Below are 25,980 nucleotides of genomic sequence, written 5' to 3' on the forward strand. Positions count from 1 at the left end.
GTTTAAGGGAATAGAGCAAGCATAAAGAAAAGAAGAAATGGGAACTCAGTCAAGGCTAAGGACCTGGGCACAGGACACGTTCACTCTGTGCAACTCACATCAGTGCTCAAAACAATGTAAATGACCCCGGTGATCCGGAGCGGCAGGCAGGCAAGCACGTGTCCAGGGCAGCTGCAGGCAGAAGGCTGCTATTTCTGCACCTCTCTCATAGGTGGTGGGGAACAGGATCGGATACAGACGCGACACCTACACAGGTGTAAATCCACGGGCCCCTGTAAGATGAGGAGCACCCACTTTTCACGCCCAGTGGGCGAAGTGTGAACTTGGGTGATTTGTCCAGCCCCACAGAGGATCTCTACGGAAGAGACGGGGATGGAATCAAGGCAACATTTAACCACCCGAACTATTTTAAGACCAGAGCTGCTGCTTCTAAAGTCTCCCGTGTCATTCACTGCGTACTTCTCAAGTTCTGCAAAAAGAAGGCACAAATCTTATGGACAAGACACTTCTCTGCTGCACAGGCAAGTTATCCCCAGTTGCCATGCTGTGCACTGAATGAGGCAGGGCTGGGGTGGGAAATAACAGTATGTGGTGACAGAACTAAGAAATACAGAGCATAAGTGAGGCATCTTAAGACTGCACAGACAAAAGGATTGCATAGAGAAAAAATTCAGAGAGCACATCAAAATTTCAGCCCAAACATCTGAACTCTGATAAAAGTATACAGGAACTGAAATAGGGTCATACAACGGAAGTGTTGGGCAATCCTAACTATAGGCTTTGCCTTTAATACAAAGCTCCTTAGGTCAGCAAAAGATCATGCCGTCTTCCGCTGGGTACAGAGCCAAGCAGATACTGGAATTCTTGTTGTCTTTTCTACACGGCACTAAGGCTTTCAGCTCAAAGGCTTTAATCATGACCTGCAGACAACATGGACAAAGTTTCAAAATACGATGTTTGCAGAAGCCATGCTCCAGGAGGAAAGGTTGGTTGGAAGGATTTGTCGCGTGTTCCAAAAGAGATCCCAAAGGATGCTTACAGACGTCTAAATGCCGCAAATTCTCCATCAGGCAAGCTAAAGCAGAGGCTACCTGCTCAAGTGCTACAGAATAAGGAAAACAAGAGAGACCTGATAACACTTGAAGAACTCCAAAAGCTCCTGCCAAAAAGCTGTATTGTCACATCCGCTCTAGACTGGACATGAAAGGTAGCAGATCAGCCTGGAAAGCAGAGTCCTGAAAATGTATCTAGCAAGAACAAATGTGCATTTTTACAATTCCAGCATGGCACGGATAATGCAAGTCTTTTCATAAGTAGATTCAGTGTTCTGAGATCAGCAGGACGGTCCTAAAACCTGCCTGATCCACTAGGGATAGCGAAGTACAAGGAGTATGTGGTACTGAGGTGGATCCCAGCAAAACATTTCTTCCCCCTGGTGCTTTTATCCTCCACCTGCAGTGCACTCCCAGCTTCAAAGATTCATAGATTGTAAGGCTGGAAGGGACCTCAAAAGATCATCATCGAATCCAGCCCCCTGCACCAGGCAGGAAAGAGAAGTTGACAGACCATCACCTGAATACAATACAATAGGGTCATAATCCTGAAACCGGAGTCCTTGGGAGTACTAGAATACCAACAATAAAACCATCAATCCAGCCTTTCCCAAATCCATGGTGCACTGAGCCACTGCCCATTGTTAAAGCAGTCTCTTCTTCACAGAACATAAGCATCTCTATTGACTCTAAATAGCCTGGTGAATTGTGGTTTCTCGACACGCATCATCTTGCAACGCATTCAGACTTGCAGGAATCCTGGTAGATCCAAGCAGAGAAAAGCAGATATGCCCAGAGAGTGGGCAGAACGGAGCAAAAAGATAATGCTTATACAATGATAGTATCTCGTGTTAAGAGTCGGGCTGTGATTTTCAAGGGAGTTGGGTTGCTAATTCTCATTAAAAGTCAGACATGGGTGCTTAACATCATTGGGCCTATTTAAAAAAACCAAGCCCCCATGATTCAGAAAGCTAAAAGATAGAGAAGAAACATACTGACTGAATTTAGACGCTGCCTTTTTGTTTCTGTGAGGCTCTCCTCTTATCATCAAAGCAGATTAGTTCAGATTGGGTTCAAATACCTACCCTCACCCCACACTAAAGGGCTGGCCTTAATCCTCAATTAAATCCATGTATTGGATCATTTCTCTTTTCAGTGGACTTTCAGGAAACTACAAGCGTCTCCCAGCAGCCTAGAGAAGGTTTTTTGGGGTTTTGTATTTTTGTTTTTTTGCATCTTGATAAAGCAGCATGTGAAGTTGCCTTGTACTCCTGCTCCTCAGAGGGCTTTCTGTTAAATATTTTATTTTCCTTTATTCCAGCACAAAGCAAGACAAAGAAAAGGGATCACATTAAAAGCTGCAAAGCAAAGCGATTTTTATCAGTATGTTGAAAGGCCCATTCTCTTAATATATTCACTGATTACCCAAGAACTTTTTTTCTCTGAATCTGATCTGTTGAATAAAAATGGTAATGGTGCTTCCAACTGATGCTGCACAGGCTAGCAGGATCTGAAACTAGACAGTACAAATATAGAGAAGGTGAACTTGCTGAATTGCTAGTCTGAGGAGTTGCAGGGGTGTGGGCTTTGATAACTACGCTGGAAACTACGCGGGGTTTTGGCAATATGCTTCTGGGCATTATATCCAAATCAAATGAAATCTCAAGATGTTTGGCACGCAGGGCAGCACTGGAATAGGAGGGAAATTACAAACTTGAGCCAATATTCAGTTAGCAGCCGCAGTTCTTTAGCAGCAATATTGTTGATGCTATGGCAACTACTGCAGCCCTCAGATTTGCTTGCCTTTGATAAAATAGAGCTTTAGACCTGGGAAGGACTCAAAAATCATGCTGGTTTTGCTGATCAGGTACATCTTCCTGCAGACAGCTGAAGACCAGTAGCCTGTGCTGATTCTGTTACCATTCACTTCAGCCAGAGGTGTCAGACAGACGGCGTGTGGGGCTCCTGTGGGAGCTGCGGATTCAGGGGAGGGGTCTAGCACCAAAGCCCCAGTGGGCACATGCGTCAGCAGCAGAGAGGGGACAAGCAGCAGTGGCATTAACCCCCACCCTGCTCTGCTACCAGGTCTGGATTCAGCCTGGGAGGCTCCTTGTGGTGTGGAGCTGGCCTGGGGGCACAGGTGAGCTTGAGGTCCCTGGTTTAAACCAAGATGCGCACAAAAGTACTCTCAGGTAACTGTAGCCAGTCAGTAAGCAGAAACCATTCTAACGGTCTGATAATCTGGTTACTGGTACCCTATTATTAACTGTATGATAATATTTTTTTTTTTTTTACCTCAACCCCCTTCTTCATGTTACAACCTCTTTGGGACAGGGACCACCTTTCTGCATGTTCTTGGAGCCTGTAGCTCATCCAACTTCTCATCTGCGATTGGTACCTGTAGGCCTTATTTCAACAAGTACAATGAGCTGATATGCTTGTAGGCCAACCTTAATTACTCTAAAATGTATTAACTGGCTGCTCAAACAGAATGCAAAATCTGCTCTCTCAAGGGATGTGCACTGTTAGATAAACCAAAGAGAACTCCACAAAAGATTAAAATCCTTCTTATTCTAGGATTTGATAAATTTAATAGACAAATGACAGCTTAGGCCCTAAGCCTCCTAAGACACAGGTATAACAACTGAGAAGAAGGACAAAGCGTCCAGGTGAGAAATCCAGTAGTCCAGGCACCCCCAGCTGAGGCAAAGGGCCAGGGTGCCTGGATTTCCATCAATGAAGGTTGTCCCTGGAACTCACTTAAGAGCTCATCTTTCACAACAGCCTCTGGGTAACGGGCGTCCTACGAAACTCACTCTTCCTTCCAGCTGCTAGGAGAAGAAAGATGCTTGCAAGCAATACCTTTAACACTGACAACTTACCAAACGTGTTTGGGAATACCTTAGGGTGTTACGTTAACAAGAAACGTGTCGCACCTTCAGACAGATTATGGCTGTGACACAAATGAAGTGTTCCCTCCCCTTGGAGGTTCACAGTTAGGAAGCAGAGACCGTATTAGTGTCGCAAGATGTTCATTCAAGTACTCCCAAATCAATTACATAAAAAACCGAATACTGGATGAATCAAACAGCATGTATGTACAACTTTTCATTTCTAGGGAGGTAACATATCCAAATTGATTGTCATCGAACAGCCGAAGGACAGCTAAAAATTGTTATCAGCTTACAGAAAACTAAGACAGTCCTTGAAACTAACTGAAGTCAGTCCAGTTTCAACAGAAATAACTGCTACAATTTACATTATTTCAGCAGGCTCAGCAAGTGGGAAAAGCTGAATGAGCAGAGACTGAACAGTAACGCTCACCTGTAAAGGCGATCCCCCCACAACAGGGTTGAGGAAGTGTCAATAAATGGATATTGCCTGTTCCTGGTTTATAAAAGTGTTGTGCTGATAACAGTGTTAATCTCTTGTCTTTCACAACCAGAGTAGAATAAGTACACTTTGAGTACTTTTCTTTCATACATTCCTTGTTTGTAACTTTAATGAAGACAACGTTGTGGTACGATTTAGCGCATCACCAGCTCTTGTTTTAGAGCATCACCTCTTTTTATCATTCTAAATGCTTGGAGAACTTTTCCACATGGAAGAGTTTAATGGAATAGTTTACTTACATATTTGGACAAAACAAAGGCAAAGTCTGTTGGTTCCGTTTATTTTTACTGACAGACATAAGTTGCTAATTAGAAACAAAAACCAAACGCAGACAACCCGTACCTGTGGCCGCATTCGTGGATTCCATCTGACATAATAGTTTACCCATAACTCCAAGTGGTTCAGACTGGCAACTGGATACAGGACATGGTGTTCATAGTTTACATAGAAAGGGTTTGTAAATTCATCTAGTTGACTATTAACATAGGACCATAACGATACAGTCTTTGTGCTTATTTCCTGAGTAAATACAAAGAGTGGTATTTTAGGATATGCATTTCAAAATCTTTACATTTTTGCACAACAGTTGAAAGTATGGTAACACTATTCTTTTGCTCCATTAATTATTCAATACATTACAGCTATGTTAGGACACACATTGAATTTGTCATGGTTTTACAACTCTGAAATATATTTTCCATCTGTTATCATGGGAAGAGAAAAAATAAAAAAATTCGCATCATTTAGTGCAGTAATTTAACAAGGAAGCACAGTAGCTACCTATTTACTACAATAAACCAAGTGTTCAGAGCATTTCAATATCTGTGGTATCCAAAGTTGCTGGAATATCTATTCCCTTAAGGTCAGTCAGGAACAGGATGGAAGTTCAAGTGTATTTGATTGGTTGTTTAGTTGCGACTGGAAAGCTGTTGCACTACCTATAACACTTGAGGAAGAGAGGGTAAAAAACATCTTCCTCACCTCTATACTGGAGCAGTATCTATAGCCAGTTACATCCAGATTTAACCACTGGCCAACCCAAAATATAACAAAAAAATTATTGTATTTTTGCTAATTTTTAGATAGTTTGCAATAACCAAAACAATATTTTTCCACTGTTCGCTTAGATCCGTCTAAATGGCGTGCTTTTAATTGTCCACCTTTAGCTTTGTTTGTATTTTCAAACCTATGTAACAAAATACATGAATAAAGCAATTCCATTTAAGTTTCAAAATTGGAATTCTTATCAGCTTTCCAGTGCCATTTTACACTCCTTCAGTGCTATAAAGCAGCTGTTTCCACTACAGTTGTGTCTTAAATTGCATTTTTTTTTAGAAAGGGAGCTGCATCAGATTTTTCATTTGTGAAAGCAAGCTGTCTGATAACCATTTATTTGCCAAGAATATATTATTTAGCTCCATCTTGTGGTATACACATGCAAATTTTTCTACTACACCAGTCAGTCAAACCAGAAAAAACAAAGCTATATATACTAATGGACAGTTATTTTAAGTTTTACTAAGAATACTTTCCACCTTCTATGGCACACTTTATTTAGTCTCAAATTGCTCCACAGAAGTACTGATAGTGCTAACGTCACTATTATATAAAGAAGTCTCTCCCATCTTTCAATTCTACATTTGATCATCCATGCTCAATTTCTGCTTCGAATTATGCCCCAGTAGGTACTGCACTGGAAAAAGCATATCAGGTAGGGAGCTCTGCTAGAGATGATCAAAACTGTGTTGGTAAAGGGCTATGCTTGGGGTATTTTGGGGTGGGTGCTCTGAATGGGACACTATCTAGAACATTAGTTAACAGCCTCTGAAACGGTGGAAGTTGTGGTACCTAAAAAAAAAAAAGGAGGGGGAAACATTTTCTTTCAACAAATGATGATGTGGCATGTGGCTAAGCAGCCCTCAGTGCGATCAGGGGATATAGTACATATTTCTCATATAGCTATACTTATTTTTTTTTCCCCGGGCCACCTCTTGTGACTCAGATGACAAGATAATGCTTCACACAAATGTTCAAAATGCTTCTTCTATCTCACGGTCAAAGCATGTCTGCATAAAAACAACATGTCAAATGTGAAGCAGCATACCACTTACTTCTTTTACGCGCTCCTGTTCACAGTTGAATAAAAAAGTCCCAAAGAGGCAGCTATAAAGATGATCCAAAATGGTGACCAAAAAAAGTTCATTGAATTCAAAAGCTGCAGGAAACTGGAAAAAAAAAAACAGATTGTTAAAATATTAAGACTTTTGTGTGCAAAATAAAGAAAAACTTCCTTGTGTAATAACTAAAAAGATACAAGAAGAATTTTTAAAAATTGTGTTTTGTGTCTACAGAGTATCATAACAAATGCTTAGCAGTTTCAATATTATTGTACTTCACACTTTTCATCTGAAGAGTTGCATACTTTAGCTTGAGAACCAAGCATTATATCCGGTGTGCAAAGAAAACAGACGCGGGTCAGTAAATAAACCCGTAAGTTAACTGTTCCCTGACACACGGCAATGGATCCAAGCCCTGCCCGGGAGCATCCTGTTCTAACCCACAAACAACATTTCCTCGAGAGGTATTATTATTTCTTTGTTAAAGGACATGCTCTTAAAAAAAAAAGTTTAAGAGTTAAGCATTAAGGGTTTTATTTTCTAAGCTAATATGTAATGAATAAGATAGTGAAGATTATTGCACACATGATGTGTTTAATATATACTTAAACACTTCTTTCTTTCCACCAAACCAATTCACATTTTTCCCCTTTTCTCCCCTTGAGTTTTATCATCAACTATGTACAATAATCCTTTAATCCTTCTTCTATTTCATTTAGAAAGTAAATCCCTTACATCTGAAATGAAAGAAGCATTGTCACCGTTCACCATTATGTACTTTACTCATGGAGGTTTTAAAGTACCAGAGACAAAATATTGGTAAATTCGTAGAAAATGTGACATTTATAGAAGTGAAATCCAAGACATACCTGCAATTTTAGGAGCTCTGAAAATTGAAAGCAGCAAGTTAAACTGCAAGTCCTGTTACTCATTCAAGTGAGGAAGGGTTCTCCATCAATAACCAAGTCATATTGTACTAGACTATCTACCAATGCCACTTCCAGAAGGAAAAATAACTCTTCATCTAATTAGTATGGTGATAGACTCAAAATACAAAGGCATTCTTCTACCAAAAAACTGCAGCACTTCCATAATGAGAAGTTTTTGCAGAGGTCTAAACATCAACTGTACAGACTGGTAATGAATTAATCTTCTGTAGGTAAGTATGAATATTTGACATGGAGAAATCAACATTTCATGTTCTTTGTCCTTTATGTGCCTAAGCAGAAGGTTTCACACCTCTGCTCAGAGTGCCTTGAGAGAGGGTTTTAATGAAACACTTAACTGTTGCTTAGAGGACTAACCCAGCAATCCTGCCTGAGGATGAACTAAGTGACCCAGAAAGTCTTTTTCAGTCTTATCTACAATTTATGAAGGGCAAATGTTACTTGTATTGAAGTTAAGGAGTTGGATGACACGGAATATTTGTTTATAAAAAAAAATAAAGGGCTTTCTCTGTTTAAGAAATGGCCTCGTAAGAGATTCAACGTCAACCTTTTTCCCAAGTATCCGTGTTCACAATATAGTTAGATTCAAAATCATGACAAAAAACCTGCATGTAGAAAAAATCCACTAGATCTTTGAACTCACTCGGTCTCCACCTTTGCACAGTAGCAATCTGACACAGAAGATCAAACCTGATGTGGCAAAGGTTCAAAGTGCAATTTGGAAATTATCTGTAAGAGCCTCTCCTGAAGGGATTCTCTTTCATTTAACGAGCGTTCGTCCCATCTGGGTTCGACGCTGTGCTGGGCTTGCATTAATCAGACGAACACTGACATGGCAGCTAGTCCGATCCTCTGGAGCACATTCCAAATCCCATACACCAGTGTATCAAAACCTTATCTTTAGATATAACAGTTATTTTTCTGGAAAAATGGTGCATCTAGACCAGTGGTTCTCAACCTTTTTGGACCCGAGGTATCCTTCACTGGGCTTAAGGCACCCCTCTATAACTTTTGTGAACTGAGTGGCACCCAATTAAAAACATTAAATTTAAGTATTACAGTATTTCCCTTCCTACACAAGGGCTAGGCAGCAGGGGTGGGGGATCATAGGATCATAGACAATGAGGGTTGGAAGGGACCTCAGGAGGTCACATCTAGTCCAGCCCCCTGCTCAAAGGAGGACCGTCCCCAACTAGATGATCCCCGCCAAGGCTTTGTCTCCCTGGGTCTTAACAACCTGGAGAGTCCTAAGCCTGGTTTATCTCCTCACACCTCTCAGCAGCCTTCAAAGGATCTGGCAGCACCCCAAGGTACCCCAGCACCCTGGTTGAGAATCACTGATCTAGACTATAAGGATACTATTACCAGAGCTGAAAAAATAATCACTGACCTAAAATGTTTTTCCTCTCCGGTTCCAAGCACATTAGCATCTATTTGAGGATCTAGACAGAACAAAAACTCCCATACGAAACTTTCATTTTCTCCCAATCCAATAATGAGTAAATATACATGCCATTAAAAGAAGGGTGGGCAACTATTTCGGCTAGAGGGATGCTTAATAGGTTTTGGCGAGCTGCTGAGGGCCGCAAGGGTGGCCCTGCACCTTGATAAGCACCCCAACCCCTGGTCAGCATCTTGGGACTGGAAGTCCCACCCCTAACCTTTGATACTGAAAATCAAACATCTACAACAATATATTTTATTTAAAAAAAATATATATTTTTGCCCTGATTTGTATACATTCGCATTGTGTATGCAGACAAGATTGCATGATAGCAATGAGCACACAGCAGGGGTGAGGGACCACAGAATCATAGAAAATGGGCACACAGCAGGGATCTGTGTGCGCAGCCCCGACTCGGTGCACCCTGCACCTGCTCCAAACTCACCTGTCCAGGCTCAGCAGTGGCAGCCACAGTGGCTCCAGGCAGAAACTGTTGCTCGGTGCAGAGGAAAAGCAGCCCCTCCCCATCACTGCTGCCAGGCAGTTCTCACTGCAGTTGCCTGGAGCCTGCATCGCACCAGGTTGCCCGCATCTCCATCACCACCGCCTCTGGACTGCCCTGAAGAGCAGCAGTGATAGTTCAGGGCAGCCGCAGGCAGCCCAAAGGTGGCAGTGACAGAGACGCAAGGCAGCCTGGCATGGCATAGGCTCCGAGCACTTGCAGCAAGACCTTCCGAACAGCAGCGATAGGGAGAGGCCACTTTTCCCCCCCCATGCTGAGCAACAGTTTCTGCCCAGTGTCACCACTGCTGTCAAGCCTGGACATACTGTGTCAGGGCTGCGTGTGCAGGCCCCCACTAGTACCGCAGGGCTGGGGCCAGCAGCGGCGGCACCTGGAAGGAGCCACCCCAGCCCTGATGCATGCTCAGGGGGTAGCAGGATGCGCCAGGCCGAGCAGCACCTGGGCCAGGCAGTATCAAGGGACCTGCCACAGACTGGACAAAGCCCCTCCATGGGTCAGATCCAGCCTGTGGGCTGTATTTTGCCCACCCCTGCATTAAAAGCTGTCACCTGTGATATTAGGCTTATTTTGGTCATGGAGGTCATTTTGGTCATTTGAAGACAACTACAGAGAAATTGTCAGTTGAAGAAGACTGATGCTGCCAAGCTGAATTTGGCTCAGAACAGTAATAAGTTTACTGCTGAATCTTGTAATTTAACAGGAATACCCTGCTACAATAATACTTTAAACTGCAACGCTTGTCGATATGGCTCTCACACTCATGGAAGTGGACTAAGCCAACATGCATGAGTACTAGCACCCCAGGAGAGCACACTGTTGTAACTAATGACATGTACATCTCTGCCTAGGGACAAGTCCTGGCTGTTACCAGATAGAGTGACATTAACTTCATGCCCAATTGAACATATTTTGCTTATATCTAAGATGATGAATATTAGATGTGGCAAGATATTGCTTGAAGTGTAATAATCCCAAGAAGATTTAAGGGACAGTGTTGATCTCCCGTGAACTACAACCAGCTGCACATAGGCTTTCCTGGTTTTAAGTTTGTCAGTCGCTAGTATCATAATTTATTAATAAAGAAACCACTTAAAGCATCTATTCTTTTCTAAGGCCCAGCATAACATCATTTCTCTCAAGTTTTCCTTAATGTCCAAGTACCATCAAGGCTTGGAAAATTTGGAAAAATACAAAGTTGCTGAAGATTGAGGTTTGTAATTTTGAAAATGTTCTCCAGGATTTTAAATTTTCATGGCCAATTGGAAGATTTTTCATTTCACTGAACCTATGTTCTCAGAAAGCGAAACATTTTGACAAAGAGAAAAGCTTTCCTACAGCCTTTACAAACACTTATCACATGATGTAGTTCTGGACTATTTCACATTCATCTAATATGGATCTTAGGTCAGCTCATTTTATAAGCTACTTACCTACATATAGCTAAAATAGGACCATAGTTTTCCTCAAATCCATAACATGGCTGCCCTGACTTAAAACATGCAGAAGTGAGTTAAAACAAGGAAAAATAAGTGGATAAGATCATCTTAAGACAACGTGTTCATTTCCTTCCCATTAGAGCCTTAAAGTTTCCCAATGCCATTCCTATTTATGAATTTCAGAACACTATTTGGATCCAGATTTTGCACAGATGTGGCATCAGCAAAATGTTTCATCCTTCTTTTACTAGCAGGGAACTAAACAGTTTATAAGGCAAGACGTAGGAGGAGGGAAGGGAGATCACAAAAACAGAAGGAGGCTGTTCTGAATTAAATCGCTCTCTAATGGATTTTTGATCCTTCCAGATGTTTATAACTGTTTCTCTTCTGGGCAGCTAGTTACTATTCTCAGTAACAGAGACTTCTCTCAGAAACAGATTTTTTAAAATGTTTTTGGCTGTACTGAACAGCATGTCGACACTGAAATACACATGCATACAAAGACTGGAAAAGTCTGCAGTGGACTTTATACCAGGCCCCGCAAAAGATTTTCATAACATCGAAAGCAATTGGTTTAAATAAAAAGTTTTTGAAACTATGACACCCACGAACGTATAAAGAAACCTTTAAAAAATGACCAGGACTGGAATATGCTCCATGTTCATGACTGAAACATCATGAAATTAAAAAAAAAGAAGGTATCTAGGCATACTAAAACTGAATGCTTCCTTTCCTATACTTTGCCCAGTACACCAAGGTCACTTGAGTTTCTATTGGGAAAGAAAAAAAAAAGAAAAAAAAAAGCCCTAAAGAGCATAGGTTTAAAAGAGCAAAAAAAAAAAAAAAAAAATCAAATCACGCAAATTTTAAATGTAAAAATGTTTTGAGATAATTTCATACTTCCACATGCAGAAATGCAAGTCAGTCTACTCCAAACAAGAGATGCCTACTTATTGGCCTCATGCTAGTACTTCATTGCTCATCACGCTGGGTAAAAGAGATGCAGTAATTATGGATTTAATAATGTATTACATTTCTCAATCAAAATACATTATTATACTAATTTAAAGGAAATATGACCTTCCACATGGATTACACTTCCAGTATAAAAGCTGAAGATATCAATATAAATGCACTGCCAGGATTTCTTACCTGCCTTGTCATTTGCCAAACACAATCAATGAACTGAAGGAAAATGGGAGATCTGTCAGCACCTGCATGATCATCATCTCCATGGCCTACTCGCTGAAAGTCAGAATGAGCAACGTTTCACTTCAATTGCATCCATCCAAAGCAGCACCCACATCATTAATACCAAAGAGTCAACTGAGGTCGGCTCTCAGAAGAATGTGACAAATGCAGTTCACCTGGTGACAAATTCCATCTTTCCACTCCCCCCAAATCCTGACTTGATTCATGTTTGTGATCCTACCTTCTAGGAGACACGAATGCCAACCACACGAACAAAATTTAAAATGTTCACCTTAAAAATAAGATGAACACTGACTAAGCCCCAAAATTCCCTTGTCAATTCAGAGTTTCCACATAAGGACTGCTGCCTTGCTTATATGAACAGAATAAATAGTTGGGAATCCATGTTCCCCACCTCACTTCCACACAAGTACAGATTCAGTGAATCTGGCATTTTATCATACTGGATAAACTACCTGCAACAGTTACTGAGATTGTACTGAAACTAGGATTATTCTCCCTACCCACATGTTATTGCACCTAAGCCTACAGAGGTCATGTATGCTGCACAAGGTTTTATAATTTACCTCTTTGCTAGTTCAAATTAAACACACATGCGCACATACACTATGCTTGCTGTAAGACAAAGTCTGTACCAATATTTATTTATTTTTTTACCTACATGATAGCCATATCCTTTCCCTAATATTTTCCCTTTTTATTATTTCTTCACTAAGTTCTTTCATCATGCTTCATAATCTTCTACTCTTCCAGTAATATCTAGACATTTGTCCTTTATTACTGACTTCAAATTTGTCCTTCTTGTAAATTATGTTGTGCACAAGTTAATAAATTAACGTTTCACATAAATACAGCTTTTTTTCCCTATTAGAGGTGAATTGGTCTGATTTCTCCGAGACTGCTCAGACTGTTGGCACACAGCAAGGCACAGGGAATATTAATCTAAATGCTGCAAAACATCAACAAGTGGCAAAAAAATAAAAAGATCTGCAGGAGATTATTTTGTATTAATTCTTTTAACTTACCATGGCAAACCGATGTCCAAAACTTATCCACTCTTTTTCTATAAGAGTTTCAAATCCTTTGATAGTTCGATAATAGCTGTCCAACATAAGCATGGCTAATGAAGTCAGCTGGGCAGTTCGATCCCAGCCATCACTGCAGTGTACCACCACTGATGTTTTACCAGATTCAATTTTATCAGCAATTCTGACTGCTCCAGCAAGAAGCATCTTTTAAAAACAAAAATCCCAAAAAAGTAGCATGTTATACACCACTTTAGCCCAAAGCCCTATTCCACAGTCCTAGAATACCGTATTGTAAACTAAGAACGCAACACACATTTCTGTGTGACCCAAGCAATATTTTAACTTAAAATTAGAGTCTCTCTAAATTCTGGACTATAATGAAAACATGAATAAGTCAGTGCAGACCATTCAGGAAACTACCACATAGAGTTCAATTTTTTTCCAAGAAAATCAGTTCTCTCGTGAACTATTATTACTCCTCCTCAGAATTTAGTTTTGAGCCAGGGCAGAAGGAGAATACTTCCAGCTAATCAAGGCCAAAACAGTAGTTCTGGGCAACCCAAATGTACATGTGGGCTGAGCTGTCTGGCTTCTGAGTTGCCTGTACTGACTTACTGGTAGACAGAGCACATGTTATGTTCATCTCGGGAATGGGCCTTTATTTTTACTATTAATGTCTGGGTTCAGAAGTCAGGGGGCAAAACATGGTGGCCACTCAAGTAATTCTTATTCCCACGAAATCTCACTCTTGATTTCAAGTCTCCTTCTCTTTGGAAGTTGTTTGGGCTGCTCTTTGCATGTTTAAACTTCAGGTCATCTTTTCCCCTACGCAGATGTGTGTCTGTAACGTGTCTCCATGTGGCACTGAGATATACATGAGAAACAGCTGGAAGCAGGACCACTGACATCAGAATAAGGGATCTCATGAGACATTTGGCATCTTTCCTTTCCAAGGCAAGCTAAAACATTTCTTGGAAACAGGAAAGCCTGTATCTGTTGCAGCAGCTGTGCTTTCACAAGCTCAGCCTTGAAAGCCATTCAGGCTTTAGAGACAAAGATTCATTGCATTTGCTCTTTTACGGTTAAACTGAAGGATGCCAGGAGAGAACTGTTAGCAAGTAAGGTTAGAGCCTGTATTAGGAAATTACAGGGCCTGCAATTTGAGCTGGTTAGCTGCAAAACTCATGTGCATAAGTCACAGATGATGTATACTGCACTGAAAACATGTAAGCATTGCAAACATCTCTTTGTTGGGTTTATGATAGCAACAGGAAAAGCGATTCCTTTATAAGTAAAGCAGCATTCTCTATACTGTCCTAGAAAAATCACTAATAATGATACAGATGCCAACCCATCACTAGTGTAAAAACTACAGAAGGAGGAAAGAGTAGATACATGCAGTGAACAGAAAATGGGGAAAAAAGACAGCTAACACATTAATTCAGCAACTCAATGGAAGGAGGTGAAGCATTTTGTTCCACTTCAGACAAACTTTTCATCTGTGAATATTTCTAAGAAACTAAAACAAATACTTTTATTTTATAGAATAACTTGTGTGTTAATAATCCTTCCAGCTAATTCTAAATGTACCTAATACTAGAGTTTCTAAACAACACTAGATGAAGTCACAGTTTGAGCTGTCAATACCAAACCATCTGAAACTGTCAGAATCACCCCACAAGGTGCATCCAGACAGACTTCACACGTCTCAGGCTACTCCAACCTTAACTATGAAACCAAGAGATTTCACAGTCCAAGCCTGACATAGTATCACAAAGAAGCCCCACTGAATTAAAAGCAGGAGTGAAATGCAAATACTAGGCCTATAAATGAATACCCTTTTTTTTTTTTTTTTTTTTTTTAAATGGACAGTCATATTTAAGAATTGATAAACTTGGATGGAAAAAGCCACTGGTTCTGAATACTTAAATCTGGTTTAAAATATTCCAGTTCTGAAAAAAATTAAGCTTCCCCCAAATTAATAGATTTTTCAGATAAATCTATGTATTTGCTCCCTCTGCTGGCTCTTCTGCAGCAATTAACAAGCAGCACTACCAGAGCTAGGCCAAAATGGGTATACAGGTAAGCACATCAGAAATACTTTGCATGAGTGACATCTGAGCTGAAACTGCACGGAAACCAATTTCACTTTAAAATCTATTTCTTCAGTATTTGATACCAAAGTGGGAGGAAACTTCTTAAAGCAAACTTTGCAGAGGTTGGCTAAAACAGACAGTCAAGTTTAACATGATCTTGCGTTATTTTAATAGCATGCTAAATAATAAAGTAAATTGCAGTCCAGTTGTTTTCTAATTGGAGTTTGGGTCATGAAAATAAATGAATGTCCAGAGTAAAAACGCTGATGCTGCATTACTGGGGTAGAAGAATAAGAATGGCTGCAATAGTTCAAAATGACGTCTCTCTGGCAGATGTCCAAGGAGAATTTGAAATTCTCATTGCAGTTTTCCAAAAGAAAGGATAACCCTGGTATCCCGGCTAAGGAGCAAAAATAAACACTGGCTAGCAACAACCTTGATCCTACACTTCACTGAGCTTTAACTCAGTATTTCCCAATGCCTACAAGACGAAATACACAACGTGCAATATCTATCTGTACTCACAATAAAACTAAGCGTAAATAAACTTTTTAGCTGATGATAAAAGACTCAATAATAAATTATATTTTTATTCTGTACTCAGAAATGCACATATGCTGCTTTAAAACGCCAAGAACATATTGACGTCACATCTCATGCGTCTTACCCTTATGTAGTCCAACCAGTGTGTTGAATCTATGTTGGACAACCACCGAGCCTCATCAATAGTAGGATAAACTATTTCTTTCAGCTTGCGCAGTGATTCTCTCATCACATGAATGTTATGAATTTCCAAAAAAAACAGTTCAACATTAGGATAGGAACTTTCATTTTCATAGCCTCCACCTTTTACCTGTCATTTAAAAATAAATAAGTGCATGGGTCTAGTATAACATTATCAACTTTTCCACGTTTTAAGCTTTTCTTAGCACAAATGGGAACTAGTTAAAAATAAAACAACCTCAATGTTACATCTCCCCAAAACGCACCTGTTTTTCCTTGTTAACAAGACCTTGTTAACGAACTAGTGTTCTTCCATTTGGCCTATTGCATCCAATTCCTTTCTGGCCTGCCTTAATCCCCTCTTGCATCCTTGCTATCTATCTAGTCTGAACCCTGCGCAAAACACAAAACCTTTTTCCAAATGTTTATCAAACAAATGAGAGCATGTTTCTGTTCTAGTTCAGCGTGCTGACACTACAGCAGGCCCAATAAATAAGAAACCCACTGCAGCATCTTCAGATGTGATGGACTCCACTGAAATATTTCCCTGCTCCACCTGCACAGCACAAGTATTGACCCATATCTTCAACTCCCTGAGCTTTCTTTTATTGACACCACTGACTAAAATTTCTATTTTAGATGTCTTTGGATTCAACTGGTCCATGCCAAAAGGCATTCCAGTACTTCTGCAAGATGTAGTTATTTAGACAAGCAGATGGTCTTGCAGTACAAGTACAAGACGGGGAGCTGGAAAATTGAGAAGTGCAAATCATGACTCGTACAACTACAAACAATTCACCCTTTCTGCCTCTTTGTTGAGGCATTTTTGACCAGGGGATAGAAATAGCTCTTATGAGTATCGTAAGGATTAGTTAAATTGACTGAATGCTTTGATATTGAAGTGCTTCCCTAAGCATTGCTTTATTGCTAGAAGTGATCATCCATTGAAAGTATACGTTACTTTTTAATACAGGAGCAATGTAATCTCTGTCAGGCACAATGGAGTCCAGTCTAAGACCAGGGCTTCTACACACTAGGACAGAAATAGTACAATTTTAGTATTACATTACATCACCTACTTTGTTCGCATCAGCAACACTATTTTGCCTGGCATCAAAGATGATAAGCTTGTGCGACTGGGCATTGGCATCCATTATGGTTTGTAAGTATTTTTCATCTTCTTTGCAATGTTTGTCATTTGGTCCTATCAGAGGCTGGCTGCAGCGTGTTATGGTTGCCTGGCTCTCGGGATGAATCCACGATAACACCTAGATTTAAGAGAGTTGGTGTCAGGACACTGTACCACCTGAAAAACATGGGTTCTGAGAGCAGCTTTTCAGTCAGCCTAATCCCACAGTCCAACTCCCCAGTAAAATGACAAATAAAATCTTCAGTAACAATAATTCATACCATACACAGGATCAAAAATATATAACATGCTACTGAAGTCATAACTGCTTCCAAAATTGTCAGCTCAAAATGAATTCTAAAGTTTAGAATCTAAACTATGATTTTATGCCTTGTACATTCAGTAACAGTTTTAATTTTTACCTTCTAACTAAAATAGTAAAGTGTTTTAAGTACAGTAATAGGGTTTTCTAAAGGTTGGAAAGGGAAACTACTTGAATGGGGAGATTTATGCACTCAAATACAGGTCTACCTTGTGATATCCTGCCCCCAGCTAAAACTACTGCAACTCACTTCTTGCAGCACATCAAGTTAAATTTCCCAACCTTTCTCCCCCTCATGCGATTGCCATTTTCTCTGTAAACGTCTCCTTCCCATTTTAATACGGGCATCTGAAAGGGATAAAGTCTCCTCCATGAATAACAGCCTCTTAGAAATCTACCACCCAGCCTTAGGGAAATACAGCGCACATTGCATCCTACCTCCAAATCTGTCCCTATTCTAGAAGGGGAGAACATATTACTTCTATTCCCACATGTATTACAGTGAAGTGGTGCTCATTAACCACAAGGTGATTCAACTCACCCTGGAGAACCTCCCACATTAAAACAAAAAACAAACCAACCCCCCACCACAACCAAACAGAAAACCTTTTCCTTACAGCACCAAAAACAGCACTTGTACTTTCACGCATCCCTTCATATTTTACATGACTTAAGAAAGAGCTGGATTATTGTTTTAGGACAGAGCTCGATTACTGTCTTAAAAAGCCTTTTAAAAAAAACAAACCCTAAAGGTACCTCAGCTCACTTCTATAAGCCAGGTAACAAATGCAGAGTGAACGCATGTCTAACTGTACAAGTTTTACTCACTGGAACTCTTCCTTTGGTTCTAAACGCTGCCACTTTTGAGAGGTCGTCATCCTTCACACTGGTTGGCACAACAAGGATGGCAGGATAAGTATCACAGAGTTCAAAAGTGCTGTTAATTCTGGATATTTTCCAACTCTCGTTGGGCAAACCCTGTGCAGAAGCAAGATATTTTCAGATTTTTCTTTTTTAAATGTTAGATCTTTGCATGTCTCTGTTTGGCGACAAAAAAAAAAAAAAGCATCATTACACGCTTTAAAAGAAATGCTATGCACGCTGTTTTGCATAGTTTACTGCTTCAAAGGCACCGAGGTATTTTCCAATATATTTTTTTTAAGAATGTGGGACAGTATGGCTAAATAAGGCCCACAGTTCATTTAAAAAGCAGTCATCATTATATGGGTCATTACTAAAGTCAATATTAGACTAGTGTGAAATAAAAAAAAAGTGATTTTCTTCCAAAAAGTTCAGGGATTGATATCAGACCCTCTTATACTTCTCCCATACGCATCTGTATAACTAGTGCTTATTTAATAGTAAATATGTGTACTAGTATTTGTTTTCTGAAACAGCTATGAAGAGTTAAGTCTCCATGTATGTATTTAGACACGTAAATAAAAATAGTTCAAGTAATTAACATTTCTAACACTACATATTTCAATGTTTATGGGTGTTTGCCACTGTAACAAAATCAGCTTTTGGACGGTTAAACAGGAATTCAAAAGACTAAGTTTAAGTACCCAGGTGCCCATATGTCTGCAAAATTTTCTAAGAAAAATTTAAAAATTAGGTTTAAAAGATTATAAGAATAAAAATAAAGGAGTTAACATCTGGATAACTTACCTGCCTCTTATATTCTGCCATTGGATCATAAACTTTCCAGCCATTGATAGGAAATTTTTCTTTATAGCTGAAAGCAAAAAGTGGCTGGAAACAACAGCGACAAAAACAAAAATTACACTCTGTTTTAATAGGCTAAAGCATAACTGCCTTGGAAGACAGAAGTCAGAAGTCCAGATCTGGGTCATTTCCAACAAAGAATCTTGTACTATTTTCACAGCAGGCCCAGAGGTCCCAATCAGGACTAAATAATATCTAGCACTGTGGGGGGAGAATATCTAACAAAATAAAAGGCAGTCCCTCCCCATAGAGGTGAAGTGACTTGCCCAAAGTCTAACAACTAGCCACTGACAAGGTCAGGAATCGAAGCCAGGTCTCCAAATTCCCAGTCCAGATCTCTATGCACAAGACCAGACTGATATGGTACACCATCTCAAACTGTAAAGCCACTTGTGCTCAAGAGATGTTTGCTGGGCAGTGGATTCAGGAAGGCATCTGATCTTAATTTTGATATTCTGATATTCTGTGTGTTAGAGAAAAATGCTTACTATTTTAGTCAACAAAGCTGCTCCTTCATCAGCCCTAGTAGGCAAATCTTAACACCCGGCTTAAACAAACCAGTCTGAACATTTTTTTTTATTATACAAAATGTGGGAGAGAGCTTCACCTCCCAGCCATTAGTGCCACAGATTTCCCAGGTAGCAGGAGCCAGCTCGCAGTTTTTTAAAAGACTGCAGTAAGGAAATCAAGCCAAGGTAATCTGTCTGCTTCATGATATATCAGACCAAGAGCTTCATATATTTGTTATGAAGTATTTGCTTTCCTTCCACCTACGCTTCCTAAGCCAACACTGACAGACAGACATGGGCCACCTCTACCTGTTTTAGTACTTACCAGCCCCTTAGAGACAGGAAATGCACGCGTTACAAGGTTCTCAAAAATCTCCAGTCTGCTTTGTTCTTCCTGTTTGTAGGCAAGCCTCAAGTTTCTCATATCCTGTCAGAAAACACATCTTACTTTCTACAGTTTGATGCATTAAAAATAGCAGATGTTATAAACATGACTGAAATCAAGTACACTGGCTACTAGCATCACCACAAGTCAGTTTCCAACCTGGATGCACACATTAACAAGGTTCTGTCCTAAAATGAAAATACTGGGGACCTCAGGAAGGTCCCACTATGCTGTACAAATAAGCATTTTTCCCATGAATTCAGCACTGTGGTGAAATGCAGAAGTGTTTAACAGTGCACAGCAGGAAGTGAAATACATCATTCACTGAATCTGAAGGAGGAATTTAGGTATGAATGGTACAATTAATCAAATAGAAATCTGGCAGGGTTTACATTAGCAGCCATTTAGCTCAGTTGGTTGGAGCGTGGTGCTAATAACACCAAGGTCGCAGATTCAATCCTTGGTTCGACTAGATGATCTCTTGAGGTCCTTTTGTACTAATCTATGGATTCCTAATTTAATGAAGAGTGCTATGGAGTTGTTTGAAAACCTTGGCATTTAATTCTCTGTTAAGCCTCATTCAAAACTGGTACCTCAAGCAAACTACTGTTATGCTGTGGCACTAGCTCAGTGCTGAGAACAGGTTCTCCTACTTCCTACAGCACCTAAATATTTCATGGTGGTTTGTGTTTTCTCCCACATGCAATGGAAGTTATAATGCAGATGCCTGTCAAAAAAAAAAACCAATCAAAAAAACCCTTAAGCAATAAAATGTATTTCCTAGGAACTAAGTCTGTATGTACCTTGCACACAATTTCTATCCCAAAGGAGTTGTCTCCATGGCTCTGTGCCCCAATCTTTTCAACTCTACTTATTACTCCAAGGGGAACATCAAGAACAAAAGGTGGATCCTGGAATTTGGATAAAAAAATAAATATTAATTTCAAATAATAATAAATTAATTACAAAATCCAGTACATTGCACATCAAAATGTGTGTTCTGCCACAGTAATTTATACTGCCATTTGGATTGACGGCTGTGGAACTTTACATTTAAAATTTAAACCAAGTCTGTCGCTGCTTGTCAGCATAGAAAAGATTCTAGCTAGAAGAAATATGTATATAGATCTTAAAGTCTCACCCTCTCAATGCTTTTGATATACAGCCTGTAGTCCGTTACTGTCAGCGTACCACTGACTGCTCCCATAAATGGACAGATATACATGACATCTTTAGCTAGAAAAAAAATGCACAAATCAAAAATATTTTGTTACGGTAGATATTTGTGTTATGATCATCTATTTTATATAATAGCTTCCTGCAGCTTTAACTTGGCTAAAAGACTGATATAACACCTTACAAATGAAGTCGTTTCAAAAGTACAACTGACCTGCTACCCCTACAGCTTTGATTTAATAGAAAAAGTCTTCTGCATTCCTACCCACAAAGATAATAATCAAATGCCCAAGTCCTGCACAATACATGCAGAATAAGCCTACTGAAGAGAATGAGGATATGGCCTCATGCATTGTTCCCACATCACACAAAGCATTTTTGCTGGGTGCTAATGAAATAACAGGCACATTTTTTAAAAGTTCAGCATTTCTAAAGGGCAAAAATTAACTTGTGGTGTCTTGCATATAAGAAAATCTAAGTGGCACAGAACACAGGTCATTTGGCAAAATTTCCTATAATCTCCTATCAGTTTGGTCCATATCTCATCCACTTCTAATCAGAATTGAGGGTTTCTCAATTGTCAAGGATTCTTCCTTTCACAAAAAAACCCCAGACTGTCCCATTTCTACCTTTTTCAGACTTTCACAGCTGTGAGCAGTATTTTCTGAGCTAATGCATAATCCTTTGTAGCACCATACTTTTCAGTCATATGGAAAGGCTCACAAGCATCAGTTGACCTATTGCCGAACCTTGGGCAAGTTGCTTAAGTAAAATTTCACAACAGGATCACTCAAATGTGAACTGTATACATTACAGCACAAACTAATTAAAAAAAAAATCTCCATTCATCGACGTACACCAACCACTACATAATCTTGTTTCACATAACTGTATGAAGCCAGTAAAAAACAAGCATCTAAACCTCAAACTACCTTATATACAAATTGACACTAATAGCACCTGCTGTTGGGCCGCTTAAATGGAATAGGTAGGTGTACAGCTATTGTACATACAAAAAAAGGGAAGAGTTTTGAAAATTTGGCCTTGAATACACAGTGAGCTACTGTGCTATCTTTTACTTCTAGAGATGGAATTTAAAACTCAGCTGAATTAGTGGCTTGTTTTGTGGTCACTACAAAAATATTTACCCCTATAGTAACTCCGCTACAACTAGCCACTACAGATCATTAGACTGAAAAACCTTGTACTGAAGTTGGGTGGGAGTCATTACATTTTCATTTCTTTACTGGCACAATTCTGAATTGTTGAAACTAAGGAAAAACTAGATTTTGAGCACAAATGCTCTCACCTAACTTATCTATCTGAATCAGCTGCTTACAAAAAGCAGCTCACACAACAACTTACCCTTTAACTAATTTACTCCCAGCCCTGCATTTAGCATCAAATGACTGAGAAAAATCAACAACTAATTTGATAATTCAGTATAAAATTATAGAATAAAAAAAAGACAGTGCACCAGGAAATAACTTCACTTTATGTTTATGCATAAATAAAGTAATGATTTAATGCTACTCAGTGCAGTGCTCAATGCTACACTTACCAATAACTTTGATTGATTCTCCAGGAAAAAGTGGTGCCTCTTCCATCTGTGCCAGCTTGTTCCCATCTCTCAGTGCCTGGCAGAAATCCAAAGCCACAAGTAAATCTCACTTCCCATCTGCGTAGCAGTGATATATTTTGATACAAAATGCCTCTGCTATGAGGTTACAGGACACTTATCTTTTTTTCCAGAGCACAATCACATTAAACAGTAAAGTATTAAAAAACCCCATACAGCTTGGGTAGCTATTTATTATGCAAGCATTTAACTATTAGTAACAAAGCATTAAGACAACTATTAATTTTAACATAGCTAGCTACATATATAACATACCAAAATGCAAGCAGTAACACCAGCCCAAAATAGTAAAAAAAAAAAAAAAAAAAAAAAAAAAAAAAAAAAAAGGTTAGCCTTTTATAGAAGAAAGTTTGCATTTGGGGCATTTTTATCTATTAAGGAATATGTTCAAGTTGTTTTTTTTATATAAAAGTGTTTCTATTCTTAACAATTTAATTAAAACTGTGAATACTTTAATTTCAAAGAACTGTACAGCAAAAATTTACAGTATTTATTTATTTATTTAACATAAAACATTTAAAGGCTATCATTCTATCAAAAAAAATACAAAAAACAAACCAGAAGTAGTCAGAAACTACCATACCCTACTTGACAAGATATTGCTGTACGTGCCATAAAGTTAGAGGCACTTTATAGAGATTTTAGACCTAGAAGTTCAGATTGAGAACAGTGAGACACAGAAAGACTGGTCGTTTTAAATCAAGGGCTTCATCTTAAAGCTTTTACTTAAGTGAGTGGTTTCATTCCCCTTGCTGATTCAACATTAAGCCCAACTTGGCCCTTATTTACAGCTGAGGTCTGTCACCTACTAAAGATTTTAGTGCAGGGCTTGCAGGATTTTAACGATCATACAAGAAGCTGATATTACTCAGGATGCTTGCTGAGAATTTAAGATTTCCATTTTAAATGTTTTGAACCAATCTCATGTGCAAGTTAGAACATTTTAAATTAGAAAGCTATTAAGAAAGGGAATACAAACAGATTTAGGCACAGGTAATCTCCCTTATTCTGATTTACACAGTGTGGAACAGGATTCAGGGTATCTTCTCTTTTTAAAAAGAAAAATTTATCATTAAATATTACTCAGTATAAGGTTATAGCTTTTTTTGTTTGATGGTCTTCAGTAACATAATTTTACACTTCCAGTTCTACCATAGATGAAGGTGCAGTGTAGATTAGCAGTCACAGAGATTATGGATGTGTCTGAAGGTAAACATGTGCCCTTGTTGGTCAGGGCTTAAGTGCAATGCTATAATTTATATCCCATGACACTGTATGCAAGTGGCAAGAAGCACTGAGTAGGGCTTCCTTCCTGAAGCCTATATACCATGCCTCCTCCTCTGTTGTAAAAAAAACCAAACTGGTAATTTAAAAAAGTTACATCAATATATTTTTTTCAAATTAATACTGTTCATTTGATGTAACCGGGCAATAATTCCATCAGGACATGCCAATCCTTTGTTAGATGTGCTGTTGTCATGTTTAAAAAATTCCTGACATGCTGGTCTCAGAGATGGAGCCCTAACAGCTCAGACAAATTTAATGTGATGGTTGATAAGTTCAACTTGAAGAAAAAATTCAACATTTGAAGAACACGGAGTTTACTTTTGCTTCAGATGAGTAATAATTGATGCAGTCTTCAAAACAAAATTATTATACAAGATATGTACCCAGTAGTGAACTAAAGGGAGGAACCAGTATGCATTTGGGAATAGTTACACATATTTAGACACATCAGTACACAATGTGTTCTGTATAGCACAGAGTCCCATACATGTATTTGGAAAGAAAAAGAAAGTTTTAATATACTGTGAAAACAATTCCTCCCTCCTACACATGGCCACTTTTTTCTAAAAGTGCAGAAAGTCTGCAAAAAAACCCTTAATCAATCAGGGAGGAATTATACACCACAAATGGTATGCAGGTGCAGTTAGAAATTTTTCGTCATATGTTTACAAGAACTTCAATGTATCATTTCATACACAATCTGGTAGTGTTTTAGCAGCAGTGCACTGTATTTTGCTTTTAATTTATCTGAAATTCTACATTTTAAGATGGGATTTTTCCCTCTGAATGTTACCTTTTTTTTAGTGCATAAGATGCATTCCATCTACATCAAAAGGACAGAAGTTGAGAGGAAAAAAATTTTAATTGAAATTATATTTGATTGAATTTTGGTCAACTTTTACCATAATGATTTCAATTAATTTTCATTACGTAGTTCTGGTGTATAAGATGCCCTTAATTTCAGACCACCTTTTCCAGGAAAATACCATCTTACACCATGGAAAATTAAATTTCCTAGGGTATGCAAGAGGGTATTTAATTTAGAGGTGCACCAATATACCAGTCACATATCAGACTGGTAAAAGGAAAATTAACAACATCGGCCTTTTTTGGCTGGTGTAGCTGATGTCACCAATAAAAGCTGCATGCATGTGTGCAGCCAGGCAGCTTGAAGAGCAGCATCCCGGCTGGTAAGTCTGCAGGGACGGAAGGGACAGATCGAGTCTCCCACAGTGAAGGAAGGAGTGGGGAAGGTGCAGGGGCAGGCACTGCCCAGCCAGGGCAGTAAATGGGACCCCAGGGCCAGGAGTGGGCAGAACTATGGGCAGCTCATCCAGGCGATGCAGGGGAGGGGAAGAAGGGGTGGCTCCCTGCTGCTGCATGCAAACCTAGGGGAGGCATGGAGGGCATGTGCCCCCTGGATTTGTGCACAGGGTGAGAGCAGGCTGCCTGCTGCAGGCTTAAGGCCAGGGGCTGGGGTCAGAGCGAGCTCATCTGCACAGGGCAGGTGGCAGCAATAGTGACACCGGGAGGGGTGGTTATGGGGGGGCTGTGGGGAATTTTGGGGTCACTATAGCTCCCCCAAAATCCCCCTAGTGCTTCCCCTGCTTGGGGTACTCTGCTCTGCTGCCTTTCCCTTGGGAACCCTGCACTGGCCGCGCATCCCCTGCCCACCCCACAGCATAGCGCTCCCAATGGAAAGGCAACACAGCAGAATGCCCTGAGCAGGGGCAACGCTAGGGAGTTTTGGGGGACTGTAGCCACCCTAAAATTCACCATAGCCCCCCCCGTTGCCACCCCTCCCAGCGCTGCCGCTGACTGTCCCACACCACCAAGC

At 39.7% G+C, this 25,980-nt stretch overlaps 1 protein-coding gene across 12 annotated transcripts in view; it reads right to left on the reverse strand.

The window, feature by feature from the left end:
- MTMR1 (myotubularin related protein 1) overlaps positions 1–25,980 on the reverse strand; it is a 41,751-nt gene that overhangs the window by 7,513 nt on the left and 8,258 nt on the right. For 9 of the 12 annotated variants that reach the window (XM_025205336.1, XM_025205345.1, XM_025205346.1 and 6 more), the window contains 12 exons: positions 22,779–22,854; positions 21,183–21,277; positions 20,845–20,952; positions 19,982–20,083; positions 19,091–19,174; positions 18,251–18,400; positions 17,051–17,239; positions 15,916–16,101; positions 13,150–13,356; positions 12,065–12,157; positions 6,557–6,670; positions 4,788–4,964 (listed from right to left, as the gene is read on the reverse strand). In XM_025205336.1, coding sequence (XP_025061121.1) covers positions 4,788–4,964; positions 6,557–6,670; positions 12,065–12,157; positions 13,150–13,356; positions 15,916–16,101; positions 17,051–17,239; positions 18,251–18,400; positions 19,091–19,174; positions 19,982–20,083; positions 20,845–20,952; positions 21,183–21,277; positions 22,779–22,824 — 1,551 coding nt within the window. In that variant the 5' untranslated portion in view covers positions 22,825–22,854. The remainder of the gene's footprint in view (positions 1–4,787; positions 4,965–6,556; positions 6,671–12,064; positions 12,158–13,149; positions 13,357–15,915; positions 16,102–17,050; positions 17,240–18,250; positions 18,401–19,090; positions 19,175–19,981; positions 20,084–20,844; positions 20,953–21,182; positions 21,278–22,778; positions 22,855–25,980) is intronic. The other 3 variants (XM_025205342.1, XM_025205341.1, XM_025205343.1) reach the window with 3 other exon arrangements.

This window comes from Alligator sinensis, unplaced genomic scaffold, assembly GCF_000455745.1.
Source record: "Alligator sinensis unplaced genomic scaffold, ASM45574v1 scaffold207_1, whole genome shotgun sequence".
NCBI lineage: Eukaryota > Metazoa > Chordata > Crocodylia > Alligatoridae > Alligator > Alligator sinensis.